This window comes from Phyllostomus discolor, chromosome 13 (assembly GCF_004126475.2).
Source record: "Phyllostomus discolor isolate MPI-MPIP mPhyDis1 chromosome 13, mPhyDis1.pri.v3, whole genome shotgun sequence".
NCBI lineage: Eukaryota > Metazoa > Chordata > Mammalia > Chiroptera > Phyllostomidae > Phyllostomus > Phyllostomus discolor.
Window position 1 is genome coordinate 1,628,358 of NC_040915.2, and position 15,789 is coordinate 1,644,146.

The 15,789-nt window shown below is 46.1% G+C and overlaps 1 protein-coding gene across 3 annotated transcripts; it reads right to left on the reverse strand.

The window, feature by feature from the left end:
* Nucleotides 1-186: 186 nt before the first annotated feature.
* ZNF354A (zinc finger protein 354A) lies at nt 187-14,025 on the reverse strand. Of its 3 annotated transcripts, XM_036014862.1 has the most exons (5): nt 13,861-14,025; nt 12,728-12,815; nt 8,784-8,910; nt 7,510-7,605; nt 187-2,592 (listed from the first exon to the last, which is right to left on the reverse strand). In XM_036014862.1, the coding sequence occupies exons 2-5, from the start codon at nt 12,758-12,760 to the stop codon at nt 1,028-1,030; spliced, it is 1,821 nt and encodes a 606-aa protein (XP_035870755.1). In that variant the 5' UTR covers nt 12,761-12,815; nt 13,861-14,025; the 3' UTR covers nt 187-1,027. The 3 variants fall into 3 exon arrangements, with proteins under 3 accessions (XP_035870755.1, XP_035870756.1, XP_035870757.1); XM_036014863.1 differs by lacking the exons at nt 8,784-8,910; nt 13,861-14,025 and having other exon boundaries at nt 447-2,592; nt 12,728-12,913; XM_036014864.1 differs by lacking the exons at nt 7,510-7,605; nt 8,784-8,910; nt 13,861-14,025 and having other exon boundaries at nt 447-2,592; nt 12,728-12,913.
* Between the last annotated feature and the right edge of the window lie 1,764 nt (nt 14,026-15,789).

Genomic DNA, 15,789 nt, shown 5'->3' on the forward strand with positions numbered 1-15,789 from the left:
CCCCAATTCATGGTTTCCTGAAAGCCTATGTCTTCTTAAACCTCCCAGCCATGCAGTATAGTATCTGCCTCAAAGCTGAGATTAAAAACAAAAACACAAAAAGCAACTACTGAGTTGTTTCTAAGTGCTCCTTTTGTTTTCCTGAAATTGACACTATAGAACACCAAGTAAGGATAACATATTTCTTATATCATGAAACTATTGCTGCACCTTTCAGTATTTTGGCACAGATGTTAAGGTTCATTAAACTTTTGCCAGTTCCTCTGTTGCAAATAAATAAATAAATATTAATAGCTTTAAACTTGAAATAATTGTTCATTTTCCACTTGATATATCTAAAATGAAAGTTCACAGTGTAAGGCAGGTGTATTTTCACAATAACTTTAGAGAAAAATATTCTGAGAACAGAATTACAAATTGGGTAGAAAATACCAAACCCACTGCAATTACTAGAACAAAGGAAGAAAACGGACCTTTATTTCTATTTTTAAATGAAATCCATGCACAAAGTTTGACATCAGGTCAGGAAAAGGACAAACCCCAGCAACTGAGAGGTAGTTTACAGTTCTCTGTATCTTTTATTTGGTCCTTCTCTCTAAAAACGTATAGTTTCTTAGATCACATCTTTTATATGCCATTAAGATGTTATTTTAACAAGCATTACCAGTTTATTTTAAATGAGAAATCCAGTGTACACACCCCACCCCAGCCCAGATATTACTGACAATCACGAATGGTATCTAGTGTACACTGCTGTCGAGATAAAAGGACTCTTCTGTTTCACAACTGCCCGAAGTCAGTGCTCCTCTTGTGAATCCGCTCCAAGTTGTTTTAATAGTGTCTGACAGACACGAACACTTCCCACTTTCCTCATGGTCTATTAGGTAGTCAAGACTTATCCTTGGAATTGAATATCTGATGACTAAATTGTAGAAAGGCTTTTTATGTATGCACCACATTTACTCCATCACTGTCATGTATTCTCGTAAGCTTTGGTTTAAGGCTTTCACACATGTAAGTCTACTTTCTAGGCGTTCTCTTCTATGTGAATTTTATAATGATTTGTAAGAGATGACCTATGGTTGAAAAGTTTCCCACATGTACTGCACTCGTAGGGTTTCTCTCCAGTGTGAATTCTCTGATGGGCAATACGTGAGGAGCTTTGTCTGAAAGTCTTCCCACATGTGTTACACTTAAAGGGCTTCTCTCCCGTGTGAATCCGCCGGTGCTGAATCAGAGCTGAACTTTGGCCAAAAGATATCCCACACTCCTCACAGCGATACGGCTTCTCTCCAGTATGAATTCTCTGGTGATTGCTGAGGGACGAGTTGCACCGGAACGACTTCCCGCACTCATTGCATTTGTAGGGTCTTTCTCCAGTGTGCATCCTCTGGTGCTGGATGAGGGCGGAGCTCTGTCGGAAGGCTTTCCCACATACTTTGCATTTACATGGTTTCTCCCCAGTATGAATTCGCTCATGAATGATAAGTGTAGAGTGGGAACTTAAGGCTTTACCACATTCATTACAATTATAAAACTTCTCACCAGTATGAATTATTCGGTGTCTGTTAAGTCGTGAAATAGAGGTGAAGCCTTTTCCACATTCGTTACATCTGTAGGGCTTTTCTCCAGTGTGAATTCTCTCATGTTGAATAAGAGATGCACTCTGACTGAAGGCTCTCCCACACTCACTGCATTTGAAAGGCTTCTCTCCCGTGTGAATCCTCTGATGATAACGAAGGGATGAGCTGGACTTGAAGGTGTTGCCACATTCATTACATAAATAGGACTTCTTTCTGGAATGAATTCTCTGACACCCAGGAAGAGATGTGCTGCAACTAGATGATTTCCTACCTGGATTATATTTATAGGGGTTTTCTCTAGCGTGGATTTTTTGATGTATAAAAAGGCCTGACCTTCGACTGAAAGATTTACCACATTCTTTACATCTGTAGGATTTCTCCACAGTATGTGTTCTTAGATGTTTATAAAGGGATGTACTAAGGGTAAAGGCTTTCCCACATTCTTTACATACATAGGGTTTCTCTCCAGTATGGGTTATTTGATGTTGAATAAGAGCTGAACTTTGGTTGAAGGCTTTTGAACATTCTTTACATTTAAATAATTTCTCTCCACTATGGTTTTTCTCATGTTTACGAAGGGATGAAGTGTTAATAAAGGTTTTCTCACATATACTACATTTATAGCGTTTCTCTGCTGTGTTGCTTTTTGGTTGATTAAGTAAATTTAAATTCTTTATGAAGCTGTTTCCTTGTATTTCACATTTTGGTGGTGTTTTCTCCCTAGAAACCATCTGTTGCCTAATAAGTACTGACTTTGGGCTGAAGCCTTGGCCAAATTCAGTATTTTTATGTCTTCTTTCTACAGTAGGAATGTTTTTCTGGGTGACTGAAAATATCTGAACACTCTCATTTTTCTTCTGCTTTCTCTCTAATCTGTTTTCATATGTGCAGGGATTTTCTGATTTGAAGTCCCAGGGTCCATTACTTTTGGATCTTTTCATTACCAGCTCCTGAAATGAAGAATCTTGCGTTTGAGTTGACTTGGTAGTTTTATTACTGCTCTTCTGTCCTGGAGGGGGAAAAAACCCAAGATGTTTCATGTGATATAGCATTTGGCTATAGAAACCAAATTGTATAGAACAGATAAATATTGATGATATTCAAATAAGTTCTTAGTTATCTGCGCCCAAAAATAATTAAAGGGAAATTTTAGGAAATTTAAGCAGTACAGAGAAATAATCAATGAGAGCTGAAGTACTAGGGTAGAAAAAAGTAATAAAACAAGCCCATTTACAAGAGGGTGAGTGTGAGTGACCAAGAGAACTGGGGAATAGAGAGAAGGAGCATGAATTGGGAAAGGCAGTCTGAGATCAGAGTCCAAAGCCCATGATAGACTCTTACATTATCTTCACGACATCTCTCTTCTCTATGTAATCATTCCTAACCTGCAAAGGCTTCCTCCCTTTCCCTCATGGAAATTCCTCTGTATCCTTCAGATTCACTTGAAAACTTAACTCCGAGTCTTTTCTTGACTCTGAGTTTCCATAGTTCATTCCCCTTATTATAGCACTTACCAGTGTTTTAAAAAACATTATGTATCTAAATATTACCCTTTCCTCCTGTAAGGGTTCTCCACAAACAAATTAGCATGCCCTATTTACCTTCAGGTCTTCCTGAAGGCATCCAAAATATATACAAGAGTTTTGTTGATCTTCCTTATTAAGTAGTTATATATTCCTAATTTGAAAAATGTCAAATGGCCTCAATTATTTATATATTAACTTTATACACACACAAGTTGCCTTACAGATCAGTGCATTACACAGTGATAGGAGGGTTTCAGGGCCAGTTCAAACAGGAGGGCATTACTGAATTAATCTATAGAGGAGTTACAGGTAGACATGAAGCCAAAACTCGCAAGCTAGGAAGGCAGGCTTGCTCAGGGATCAAGCATGAGACAGTACAAGCAAAGTAGAAAGGAGTCAAAAATCAAGAATAAGGTAGGCATAGCCCCAGCCAGTGTAGCTCAGTTGGTTGTACACTGTCCCGCAAACCAAAAGGTCACTGGGTTTGATTCCCAGTCAGGGCACAAGCCTGGGTCGTGGGTTCGGCCCCAGGTCAGGGTACCTAGAGAAGGCAGCTGATTGATGCTTCTCTCACACTGATGTTTCTCTCCCCTTTCTCCCTCCTTTCCCCTCTCTCTAAAACAATAAAATAAAAATAAATTTACAAAAAGAATAAGGTAGGTATAAATACAAAAAGGTTAAAAAGAACTAACATGATAGAATGGTAAAGAAAGAACTGATTTCGCCCAGAATAGTGTAGCTCAGTGGGTTGGGTGTTGTTCTGCAAACTGAAAGGCCATTCGTTTGATTCCTGGTCAGGGCACATGCCTGGGTTGTAGGCCAGGTCCCCAGTTGGGGACACAGGTGAGGCAACCAATCAATGTATCTCATTCCACTGATGTTTCTCTCCCTCTCACTCTCTACAAATAAATAAATAAAATCTTTTAGAAAAAGAATTGATTTCAATAAATATTAAAACTGGGTAAGAACACAATTCATTGAATATTAAATTTTGACAGGGAATGGTCGTGCACACAGCTTGACATTTTCTCCTGTGTTAGAGGTAACCACTTAAAGGGTCCCTTTGTATCTCATTGTATTTGAGATTGCTATTTGACATTAACTTTCTTACCTATGTACACAGGCCTTCTCCTTGGTGAGCACGATGTATTGTACTTTCCTTTTTTCTTCTTCTATCAGTACTCACTTCTCAGTTTCCTTCATGAATAACTTTTCCTGTTCCCTCTTTAAAACTAGTATTCCCTAGGGTTTCGGGTTTTTTTTCACACTATACTCCCTCCTTGATTAATTTTATATGCACCCATATCTTTACTACTTACTGTAAGGGAAAGAGGAGTTTTTCACTTTCTGTCCAACAACTTCCTAGCTCCTTTTCCATCTAAGTCTTGAAAAATTAAATGATCAAATTTCAATATATTATTGGGTGAAAGTATGGAAGTCAGTCCCATGCACATAAAAAATTGGAGTACACTTGTTCTTGGGTTTAGTAAATTTAGTAAAATTCTGCAATTCGGATTCTGGCCTGTAACAAGGTAAAGTCAGAGATCCTGCCTGAGGCCTGTATGTAAAGCCTACAGTTTAGTGCCCACCTTCACTAGAGCCCTGAGCACCTGGGCACAGGCACCTGCGGCGTTTTGCTTCCCACGCTTCACTGCAGTCTCCCACAGTCTCCTACACAGTCTCCTTGTCTTAAGTCTTGCTCTCTGCCAATTCAGTTTCCACACTGTAGCTAGAGTCCTCTTTTTAAATCAGTATATCTCATCATGTTGCAAACTTCGTTAGATCCTCCAGCTCATCTTTAATGGTTTAAATACAAGATCCAGAGTTCTTAATGTGGTGATTGAGGTGTTCCACAACCTGACCTTTGGTCACCTTTGTCATCTCCCTCCCCTGGCTTCTTGTCAGGTATGCTGAACCATGTGCAGTTTCTGGACCACTCCATGCTTTTTCACATTTCTTTATCTTTGCATGTGCTGTAGACATCCTTTCAATTCACAAATAGTTATTAAGGGCCTACCATGGGCCAGGTAACATTCTAGGGAATGTAGACAATGTGATGACTTTAGACAGAGTTCTGGAACTTACACTTTGGAATGTGTGCTTGAGTGTTGAGGGGAAGGGGGGAAATGAAGTGACAGATAATAAATAAGTAAATAATAAAAGCCATGTGGATATGTGAAGAAAGGCTTCCCTGGCAAACAAAACAGAACACAAAAGTGTGGTGACTTCAGAGGACCAGCAAAGAACCTGCATTGCTCAGGTGCATAAGCAAGAGCCAAAAGTGTAAAGGAGACCGAAGCAGAAGGTAGGGGCCAATCATGTTAAGGCCTTATATGCCATAGCAAGGACTTTGGAATTTTAATCCTCTCATGACAGAAAGCCACAGGGAAAATGCATGCTCAAGTTACCCACTGCACAGAGGACAGAGGGGTGGGGCACAAGTGGAAGCAGGAAGAAGGGAAACCATTTAGGGGGACACTGTAGGTAGGCAGGTGAGAAAGGGGTGCGGGTGCGGATGATTTCACCAGGATACACCATTACGGAAATACTAACAGGACTGGACTTGCTGATGTTCTGCAGGCTGGGTGCTGAGAGGGAATAAAAATGCCAGGGTTGCTCCCAGATGGCTAGCCTGAAAATAATGAAAGCCCAGTCCCATCTGCACGTAGCCAGTCTCATGTCCTGTTCATTTCATCCAAAGAAGGCTTATGTCACTCGGGAAAGGAGACACCCATTCAGAGCAGAGGGCCTGAGGCGCCAGAGGGGAAGGGTTGCTTCTTTGCTCCTTCTGGCTGTCGGCCTGGCTCAGCCCGCATCCAACAGCAGGACTGACACCCTCCGCTCTGCTCGCTCCAGTCTGCAAAACCTGGCCCCTGGCTCTGGACGAGCACACACATTCTTTCCCAGTCAGAAATACTCCACATCCTCAGGGAAGCCTGGCCACCCACACCCCTTGCTCTGCGTTCTCAGCACTCTGTACCTTCCCAGGAGGTCCAGGCCAGAACCTGCCACCCCGCACACTGTGTGTGCTCGGTTCCCCAGCATGTGTCTCCCACTAGACGGTGCAGGGCCTGCATCCTTCTGTCCCCAGCTTCCACCACAGCTGCTTCTCCCCTTCCTCTCCCGATGCTTCCTTCCCAACCCACCTCATCGATGTTCCCAGGATGCTGTCTTTTGCTCTGTTCCCTTGCCTGGTCAGCTCAGGGCCTCCGATGCCACCTCTGCACTAATGGCTCCCTGACCTTTGAGTTCCAACCGGGTGTGCCCTAAACTGCCTGTGGGCAGTGTCTGCCAGAGTATCTCAATCTCATCTCAAATGGGCCCACGCCACACAAAACTCGCCCTGTACCCTTAACAAGGGACCCTTCCCATTCCCTTCTGAACCCCGCTGCACGCCTCCTTCCAGGCCCAGTTACACCTTGTGCCTGAGTCTCTGGGAACTCCCCGCGTCTAGTTTTGCCTCAGTTCAAATCCATCCCCTGCAGTGCTTCCAAACTGCTCATTCTTACTAATATCAAGCTGCTAAGAACTTCATGGATCATTCTCCATGTGAAAATCAACAGATTTCATGTACATGAAGTCCCCTTTTATCCTGCCCATTCTCGATCCCCTTCCAAATGTAACGGTTACCAGCTAAGCTATGCCCTTAGTTGTCCTCTCTGTACTTACCTGCATGTTATATTGTAGACATACACCCACATACTTTTCTTCAAACACAAATGCTGACACGCCACAGCAATGCTCCAGAACTTGCTGTGCTGTGGGGGGAGCTCTGTTCACACCTGGTGCTCTCTTTCTGACCGTGTGGCAGAGCAGGGACAGACCGCAGCTTCAGTGGTGCCTTTACTGAAGGACGTTTGACTGTTTCTCATTCAGACCAACTTCTCTAAAGTATCAAGGACCATGTCATTCTTCTGCTTAAACTCCTCTGCGGTCGCCCATTGGATGGCTCACATCTCTAACCACTGTGCCAAAGCACGTTATAACAGAGCCCCTGACAAGCTTCCTAAAGTTGCTTCTCTCCTCGTCTCAATGTTCCCCCAAGCACACACTTTAGGCCTCAGTCAGAACGAACTACTGGCGAGTGCTTCAACATACCATGTTTGCAGAATGAACATATGAGAATGCTGCCCTCCTCTGAAACAGGAAAGGGCGAGAAGAGAGACCCTGATGGATTCATTTGTGAAGTGATTACTGGGGAAAAAGAGGACACTCGTGTCTGGGGTCCCTCAGTGCATCCCTCAGTGCATCCCTCAGTGCCTTGAGCATCCCTCTCCAGCACTTCCTGTGGAATGAGGACCCTGGGGACACTTTCCCGACTGTCGTTCCCATGCCACACCTTCCACTCGCCAGATTGCTGGCTGCCTGCTGGGATGCCTGGGCCCCTCAGCCTCACTCACCCGGAGAGGCGTGTCTGCGACGTTCCTCCTCTGCCTTCCAGGGCTCTTCTCCTTGCTGCAACAGGGAGATCACTTTGGGTTTGGAAAATGGGAGTCCTGCTCACAGACAAAAAGGAAAAGACTTGGTTTTGTTTTGCTACAAAGAGCTATCCCAGATCTGAGTGGAAAACTGAGGGGAGGGCACAAAAGCTTCAGTGGGGTGCTCAAGTTGTGTCCCCATGACATGAAAGGTATGTTAGGGAAAGGAAGGGACTTGCAGGGCGTGGCCATGTAATAATTAGTGGTATAGTAGGGAAACAACATAAACATGCAGCCTTGATTCAGAGGGTGCCACTGGCTTCCTACAGAAGGTAGAATGCATTACGTGTATAGACTGAAATAAAATTCGCTAGCAGGCATCTATGGAAAGGACCATGTACCAAGGAGCTTGTTTAAAAGGAGAAAATACTCCCTCATTCCCTTTTGTGATGGCAGTGGTCAGCAAGCTTTAGGTCACAGGCAAAGTCGAGACTACTGTCTATTTATGTATGACCCTTGACCGAAGAGTGGTTGAAAAAAAAAAGCCGAATATGTTACAGAAACTGTGGGAAAGGCAGGTGGTGGGTATGGGGAGGGTCCGGGGACTGAACAAAGTCCCCCCACTGACAAGGGCAAAGAAACCACAAAAAAAAAAATCGTTGCAAGGAAATAATGCCTGAACCATGAAGAAACTTCTAATGTGTAATTTTACAAAGTGCAGGGGATGATTATCAACACCACCTCCTCCATTCCCACACATGCCGCAACTCCATGTACACGGGGCAGTGTGTTTTTAGGATATACTTGTAAAGATCCCGTAAGGCCAGTCTCTGAGTGAAACTCAGTGAAAGTTTAGTAGAAAACCCACAGCTCTTATCCAGGAAAGCAGGTGCTAAGTCACCCCAGTTTCTGGACTGGAAAAGAGAACTGGGAAAGGCAAGTGGCAGGTCAGTGAAGAAGGCTGAGGAACACTTTCTGCTGGGAGCTGAGCCACCAAACGCAGAAGAGTCACATGGGAACATGATGCCTGAAGTGGGAGGTGATCTCCACTATGTAACTGCAGACTGTGCCACCCGTGGGGCAGTTCCATGCCTATAAAGGGGAAAGGTTTTTCCTATTTGTTTTTGGAGAGCTAATCATGCAATCCTCAGGCCAAACTCGGCCAGAGTTTCTCATGACCCACAGCTTCTACCCAGAAAAGTTGGTGCCGAGTTACCCCATTTCTAAACTCTGCACCACGGGGACAGCATCCTCACCCAGTGAGACCAGGTGACTGTAGTTCTCCAGCATCACATCCTGGTACAAGCTTCTCTGAGATGGACACAGCTTTCTCCATTCATCCCGGGAAAAGAGCACGGCCACATCCTCGAACGTCACTGACACCTGCCGCGACAAGCCACCCCAGCGCACCAGGACCCCGTCACAGAGTGAAGAAGGGGGCGGTGGGGAGGTAGGTGGGTTATCATAAAATGCTTATTCAGAGATTCCCACAACGTACTCCTCAGGTTTGGTTACTGTGCTAGAGTGGCTCACAGAATCCAGAAAAACAAGTTATTTACCAGATTACTGGTTTATTATAAAAGAATATAATGCTGCAACAGCCAACGAGATGCACAGGGCAGGCTTTTGGGAAAGGGGACTGGAGCTGACACACCCTCTTAGGAGATGTGCCACTGTCCCAGAATCTCCATTTGAATCAGAGATCTGATTAAGAGAACTCAGATCACCTGGGAGAAGCAGGGAGGGCCATCGGAGTTTGCGAGAAAATTGTGGACAGTCTAGGACAGAACTGGCTGAGAGGCTGAATGCCTCTAGAGCCGATGGAAATAAAAAGAGGGCTGGCTCTGTGGCTCAGGGAGAGCTCTGACTCTTGAGCTGGCTCTCAGCCTTAGACTCTAGGCTCTTCTTCCTTGAGGACGCCTGGATGATGGTGCTGCAGCTGCCTGCATTTCCCAACAGACAGTATTTTGGATGGGAGGGAACTCCAGGCACAGCCTAGGATTGGGCTGGCCCGGCAGAGAGTGGCAGGGTTATTCTTTGGGTGTTCTAGAGGAGACGGGCTCTGAGTCAGAAGCCTTCCATTGTTCCAAAATTGCATAGTTTCTGTACATTACATTGTTTCTAGTTTGTAAACTAACCCTATAGAAACAAAAGAACTAAAAACTAACAGGGAAAAGCTAGGAGAACTCAGGTGCTGGAGTATAGGCTTAAGTGATTGAAGCTGTGACTCGACAGGATTCAGTAACTGCTCTTGAATAAAGACCCCTTTCCTTTAGCACCAAACCTCTGCCTCTGGAATTCTTGCCCAGATGGCAGCAGTAGGCACAGGACCTCAAGTGCTGCTGGGTGACACTTCCACCAACTGAGCAGCTCTTGAACCTGGTCCCTTTGGGTTTCTATGAAGGCTTCATTAGGAGGGCACGATGGATTAAATCACTGGCATGACTGACGAAATCATCACACAGGCAGGCCATGGGGCGGAAGGCTGAAAGTCCCAACCTTTTAATCAGGGTTGGTTTGTCTGGCAACCAGCCCCAGTCCTCAGGTCACCTCATTCATGTCAAGTCTGGTGTGACTGAAAGGGCTGGTTAGGAATAACGAAACACAACAATTTCATCTTTATTGCCTTAAAGTTATTTCAGATAAAAAACCCAAGTATTACCAATCACTTAGGGAATTAGAAGTGCTTTGGAAGCTATGTGTCAGAAACTGGGATAAAGACCAAATATGTATTTTATATTATAAATCAACACATATAGCTGCTCAGTGGTAGAGATGGAATTGGACACCCAACCCAGGTGAGTGTCCAAGGCGCCCTTCTAATCCACTCTGCAGAACCGCCCATCAGCACCCACCTCACAGGTTAGCAAATCAATGAGATCCTCCATTTACTGGAGGGGAAGGGTGGTGATGGTTACAGAACAACGTGAATGTGCCGAATGCCACTGAATCATACACTCAAAAAGGGTTTAAGTGGTAAATTTTATGTATCTTTTTGCACAATAAAAAGTTAAAATGGTAAAATACAAACATATGTACATATATACATAGATAAAGGTTCATAAAAATGATTCCAAGGGATGCACACCAAAGGGGCGATAATGATGATCTCCAGATGTTAGGGTAACAGTGACCTTAAAAAATTTTATTTATTTATTTATTTTTAGCGAGGGGAAGAGAAGGAAAAGAGAGGGAGAGAAGCAATGTGTGGTTGCCTCTCACATGCCCCCTACTGGGGACCTGGCCCACAACCCAGGCATGTGCCCTGACTGGGAATCGAACTGGTGACCCTTTGGTTCACAGGCTGGCATTCAGTCCACTGAACCATACCAGCCAGGGTGGGTAAGAGTGATTTTAATTTTTTCCTTATACATGTATTTTTTATTCTCTGAATTTTTAAAATGAGTGTGCAAGCAATACATGTAATGAGGTAATTTACTGGCATATGCGGGAATACAAAAAATGGTCTTGTCCTCAAAAGAACTTACAATCCAACTGGTAGAGAAGAAAAACCCATGAAGTAACTTGCGCAATGACAGAAAAAGTGTGGCTGGAAAAGACTGAAGGCCGCCTTTGCCTTCAGCCCTCCCCTTTAGAGAGAGGGACGCCAGGTCCAGGGCAATCAACACTCAGGCCACCTCACTTATTGGTGACAGAGGCAGGACAATCATTAATGTTTTTCTTTTTCTTTTTAATCCAGTACTCAGTGTACTCTCTCCCTGGTCATCAGTGTCCTGTCAGTGAGTTTTCCACCCGGTCCAGGCAGTACTGACGTTAGGGCAGTGGGCAAAGTTAGGGAGAATGAAGGACGGGGTTCACTCACATGCAGGGGGGAGAAGATTCTGGGCAAGACAGTGACGTGGCTCTGTCGGAATGGATGGCAAAGCCTCAGGAGCAAGTGGCCCACCTGTGCAGTGGGAGGCACTAGCTGCAGTCAATTAAGGTCAAACACCACCAGATGCTGTGGGTCCAGAGGCCTAGCAGTACAGGGCTGGGCCTGCCCTGGTTCTGAAAGCTCACCAGAGCAGTGGCTGGGGGACAGCAAGTGGGAATGCAGAGCGCCACGTACCTGGGTTTGAATTCAGGCTGCTTGACTTGCGCTGCTGTGAGAATGGGAACAAAGGTAAAGCCCCCAGGACAGGGCCCAGCTTTACCTGTTATAGCTAGATGAAGAAGAGTGAAGAAAGGACAAGCATCCTCTAAGTCCTAGGGACACTGCAAAGCAGTTTCTCTCTATGGATACTAATGCTATTGTTGCTAGAGAAATGTGGTTCGGCTACCATGACAACCACATATTTTGCCCGGCCTTGATCTAAAGTTTCCAATCCCTGTGCCCATTTTACAGGTGAAGAACCAGAGAAGGAGAAGTGGAGGTATTTGCCCAATGCTCATAAATGGCAGCAGAGGACATGGGTTCAAACCCAGCCATCTGACCCAAAAGCCCCACTTTCTAACCACTGTGCACACTGCCTTTCCACTGCCAACATCCCACGAGACCCTCCCTGCTGCTTCCTGAGGAGCCAACAGACCTCCAACCCTGTGCCTTCCAACAGTGTCCCTTCCAACAGGGCAATCAGGCATTCAAGCCCTGGCTCACAGTATGGGGCCCCTCCCTCATTCCCACACAGAAAGATGAAAGTAGCTGGTCAAGATCAGTTTTCAAGAGCTGCAGAAGCAAGGCACACAATCTGCAAAGTTAAGAGGGAGTAAAAAACTAAAACTATGGATTGGAGAAGCCTGGGGAAGGTATCACCAGGGCTCTTAGGGGTAGCAAGAAAAAGGAAAGTATTCCTGACAAGGGTAGGGAGAGAGGTGTGGGTGAGCTAAGGAGGTAGGGCCAGGAAGCAACTCTGTGGAGTGTGATGTTTGTTCTGCCCCAAGTGATATAAGGTGTGTGGCATCTTACCTGTCAAATTAGTAATCATGCACTGAGTTGAGATTAATGCAAAAAAGTATGTCTATTTCAGAAAGAAAAGGGGACTGCTAGACATGGATTGGGGGAGGAGGCAAGCATTCACCACAGAACGCACCATCCTCCAGGGTGGAACAACTCTCCGAAGGAAAAAGGACTTGGGTTCCAAACCCTGGGGGAGGCTGCACTGGGTAGAGAATTTCAGTGTGAGCGAAAACGGAAAACAAACAAAAACAAATAAACAACAACAGCAACCTGTCCCTAAGACCTGAGACACAGTGAACTCACCTGACAGCTTGCTTCCCTCTGCTCAGGAGCCATGTCCTCCTTCGCTGCTCTTCCCCCTGAGGACGGGCAGAACCTGCAGAAGGCAGACCTGTGAGAAGAGAACGGGAGCCAGGAGAGAGACGCCCCTTCCACTTTCCGCCCCCAGAATCAGCAGCTCTCAAATCCTTAGACCACCTGAGGATGCCCCACATGCCCTCCGAGAGACACCTCAGGAGGAACCAGGAGCAAGCAGGACCAGGGAGAAGGGCTGGGCCAGCTGGTGCGGGTGCCAACCTTCCCCTGGCTCGGAGAGGACCTAACACCGATCAGCAGCAGCAGCAGCAGCAGCAGCCAATTGGGGCCTCGCTGCGAGCCAAGCCCGCCTGCCCCGTTCAGTCCCCCAGCGCTGCGGGCACCTTCAGCACCCCCACTTCACAGACCAGGAAACTGAGGGCGGAGTGGGAGCAGCGCGCGCTCACACAGCCAGCCACGACGCCTGGGACTCCCACCGCGGCTCAGGCGCGTCCTCTCTGGCCTCAGCGCGCTGGCGACAACTTTCTCCCCCACACGCTTTTCCCACCCAGGGCCCCTCCCTCCTGTCAAGGACTCAATTTCCAGAGGTTTACCCAAAACTGCTTCGAAAAGGGTAAACATCCGCTTCCCCAGGGAGGGGAGGGGGCTGCTTTAGGAGCAGTGGGCAAAGAAAACAAAGACCCGGGTCAAAGTCCCGACTCTGCCATTGGGGGAAGTCAGAAATTCACTTCTCGCGGAAAAGAGATCGTTCGGCCCGTTGGCTCCCTTGGCAGGTCAGCGGCCGCTGGGAGGGGAGGAAACACCTTTCCTCTCAAGGGCCGGCAGGGGACTCAAAGGCCGGCAGGGGCCGGGCGGCAGGGGTCCGGAGGGAGCGAGCTGGGAATGGTCGAGAGGAAGACGGAGGGGAGCTGGGGCCTGGGGCAACGGGGGCGAAGTGCCGCATTCAAGGGCCCGCCTGCAGGGCAGCTCCAGGGGGGCAGCCGGACAGAGCTGGGGTGCCCGGCGCTTGGCCCACTCGCGCCCACAAAGGCCCCGCTCGTGCTTCTCGGGCCTGTGCCGCCGCGCATCCTCCCGAGGCCCCGGTCCTCCCTCCCTCACCCCGCCAACCCTCCACCGCTCACCTTTCCCAGGCCTCGGGTATTGCCGGGGTCGTGCCTCCGCGGGAGGAGGACTCCGGAACTTCCCCGGCCGGAGGGCGGCCTCCCGTCGAGACTCCCGAAGGTCTCCGGCCGGGGAAGCCTCTCACTGGGGCGGCAGGTCCAGGAGGGGCGGGGCAGGGGGCTGGGCAGGGACGGCCGCTAATCACTCTGGGAAGTGTAGTCCATGCCAGGACCCGAGGATTCTGGGAAGTGTAGTTCTCTGCGCTTGGCGGGGCACTGGCGAGTCTGCGGGTCCCTAGACCCTGCTTCCGAACTTGGCGGCCGCCGTGTTTCTCAGAGTCCTGGGTTCCCGGGTCTTCGGTAGGGAAGGGGAGGTTCCGCTCCAGCCATTCACCGAAAGTGTGTGCACTAAGCCAGTTGTACGCAGCTGGAAGTATGCTGGTGAACAGAACGGAAACCACTGCTCTCCACAACTTTGGGCGAGGTACAACAAGCCATGGACAGAATTGTATAACCTTTTCAACAGTGTGCTGTCTATCTGGCTGTCCTTTTTATAATGCATACCGAGAACTTTCTCTACCATGTCTAATAAACATCCAAGTTCCATTGCCAAGAATGCGTTGTCCAGAATGTCTGTTTAGTGCGTAAGGATGAAACTCCACCCTTCGCTTGCTTTTCTGTATGTTCCAAATGTTATGACAGAACACAGCAGTAATGGTAGCGAGACCAATGCAAGTGGTGGGAAGACAAACATATATATGTGAAATAAGCTCATTATTTTAATAAACTCATTTTTAATAAGTGAAAATACCTCCGTTAAAAATAATTTTGGATCTAACAAAAATGGACGAAATATTTCAACAGACATCGATTGCACCAGTGAAGACAGATATCAAATTAAAACATGAAAATGTGCTCAATATTTTAGTCATTAGAAACCTTCACACTTAGACCCCAATGAAATACCATTACACAGCGACAATACCAAGTGCTGGTGAGGATGTAGAGAAACTAGACCTCTCACAGATTATAGGTGGGACTCTAAAATTTTACAGCCACTCTGGAAAATGGTTTGGTGATTTTTTTTTTAGAAATTTAAATGTAGGGTTATATGTGACCCATGAATATTCTGGGTATTTCCCCAGAGAAATGGTAACACAAAGCCTATATACGTGTCTGTAGTAGTTTTATCCACTGAATAGAATGCTATTCAGCAATAAAAAGGGACACTTTATTGATATACACAACAACATGGACGAATCGCACAGGCATTAAGCTAAAAGAAAAACAAGGTCGAAACATTTATATACATTATGAATCCATCTACATGACATTCAGGAAAAGGCAGAACTCTGGGGGTGGGGAATATATCAAGGGCTGATGGTTTAGGAGAGGAGGGAGAGCTTGACTACACAGGGACAGCATGAGGGACTTTTGGAGCAATACAACTGTTCTCATTTTAAAATGTTTATCAGTTACAATTGGCATTCAGTGTATTAGTTTCAGGCATACAGCACAGTGTTTGGTACCCACCCGACACCATGTAGAGTTATTAGGATTTATGGACTGTGCTGTAACTTACATTCCCATGACTATTTTGTAACTGCCAATTTGTGCTTCTTAATCCCTTCACAGTTTTTACCCAGCCCCTAAACCCCTTTTATCTGGAATCCATCAGTTTGTTTTTTGTTTCTATAAGTTTCCTTCTGTTTTGTTTGTTTTAGATTACACATATAGGATGAAGAAAATATAGGTTTAGAGTTGTGAGTATGCTAAACCCAATTTATTCTTGTATTACTGTTTATTATTATATTATTTTTCCATATGAACAATTGTAAACCTACTTTTGTCCCACCTTGTATGAATGAAACCATATATTTGTCTTTGTCTGATTTATTTGCTTAGCATAATACCCTCTAGGTCCATCCATGTTTTTTCAAATGGTAAAGT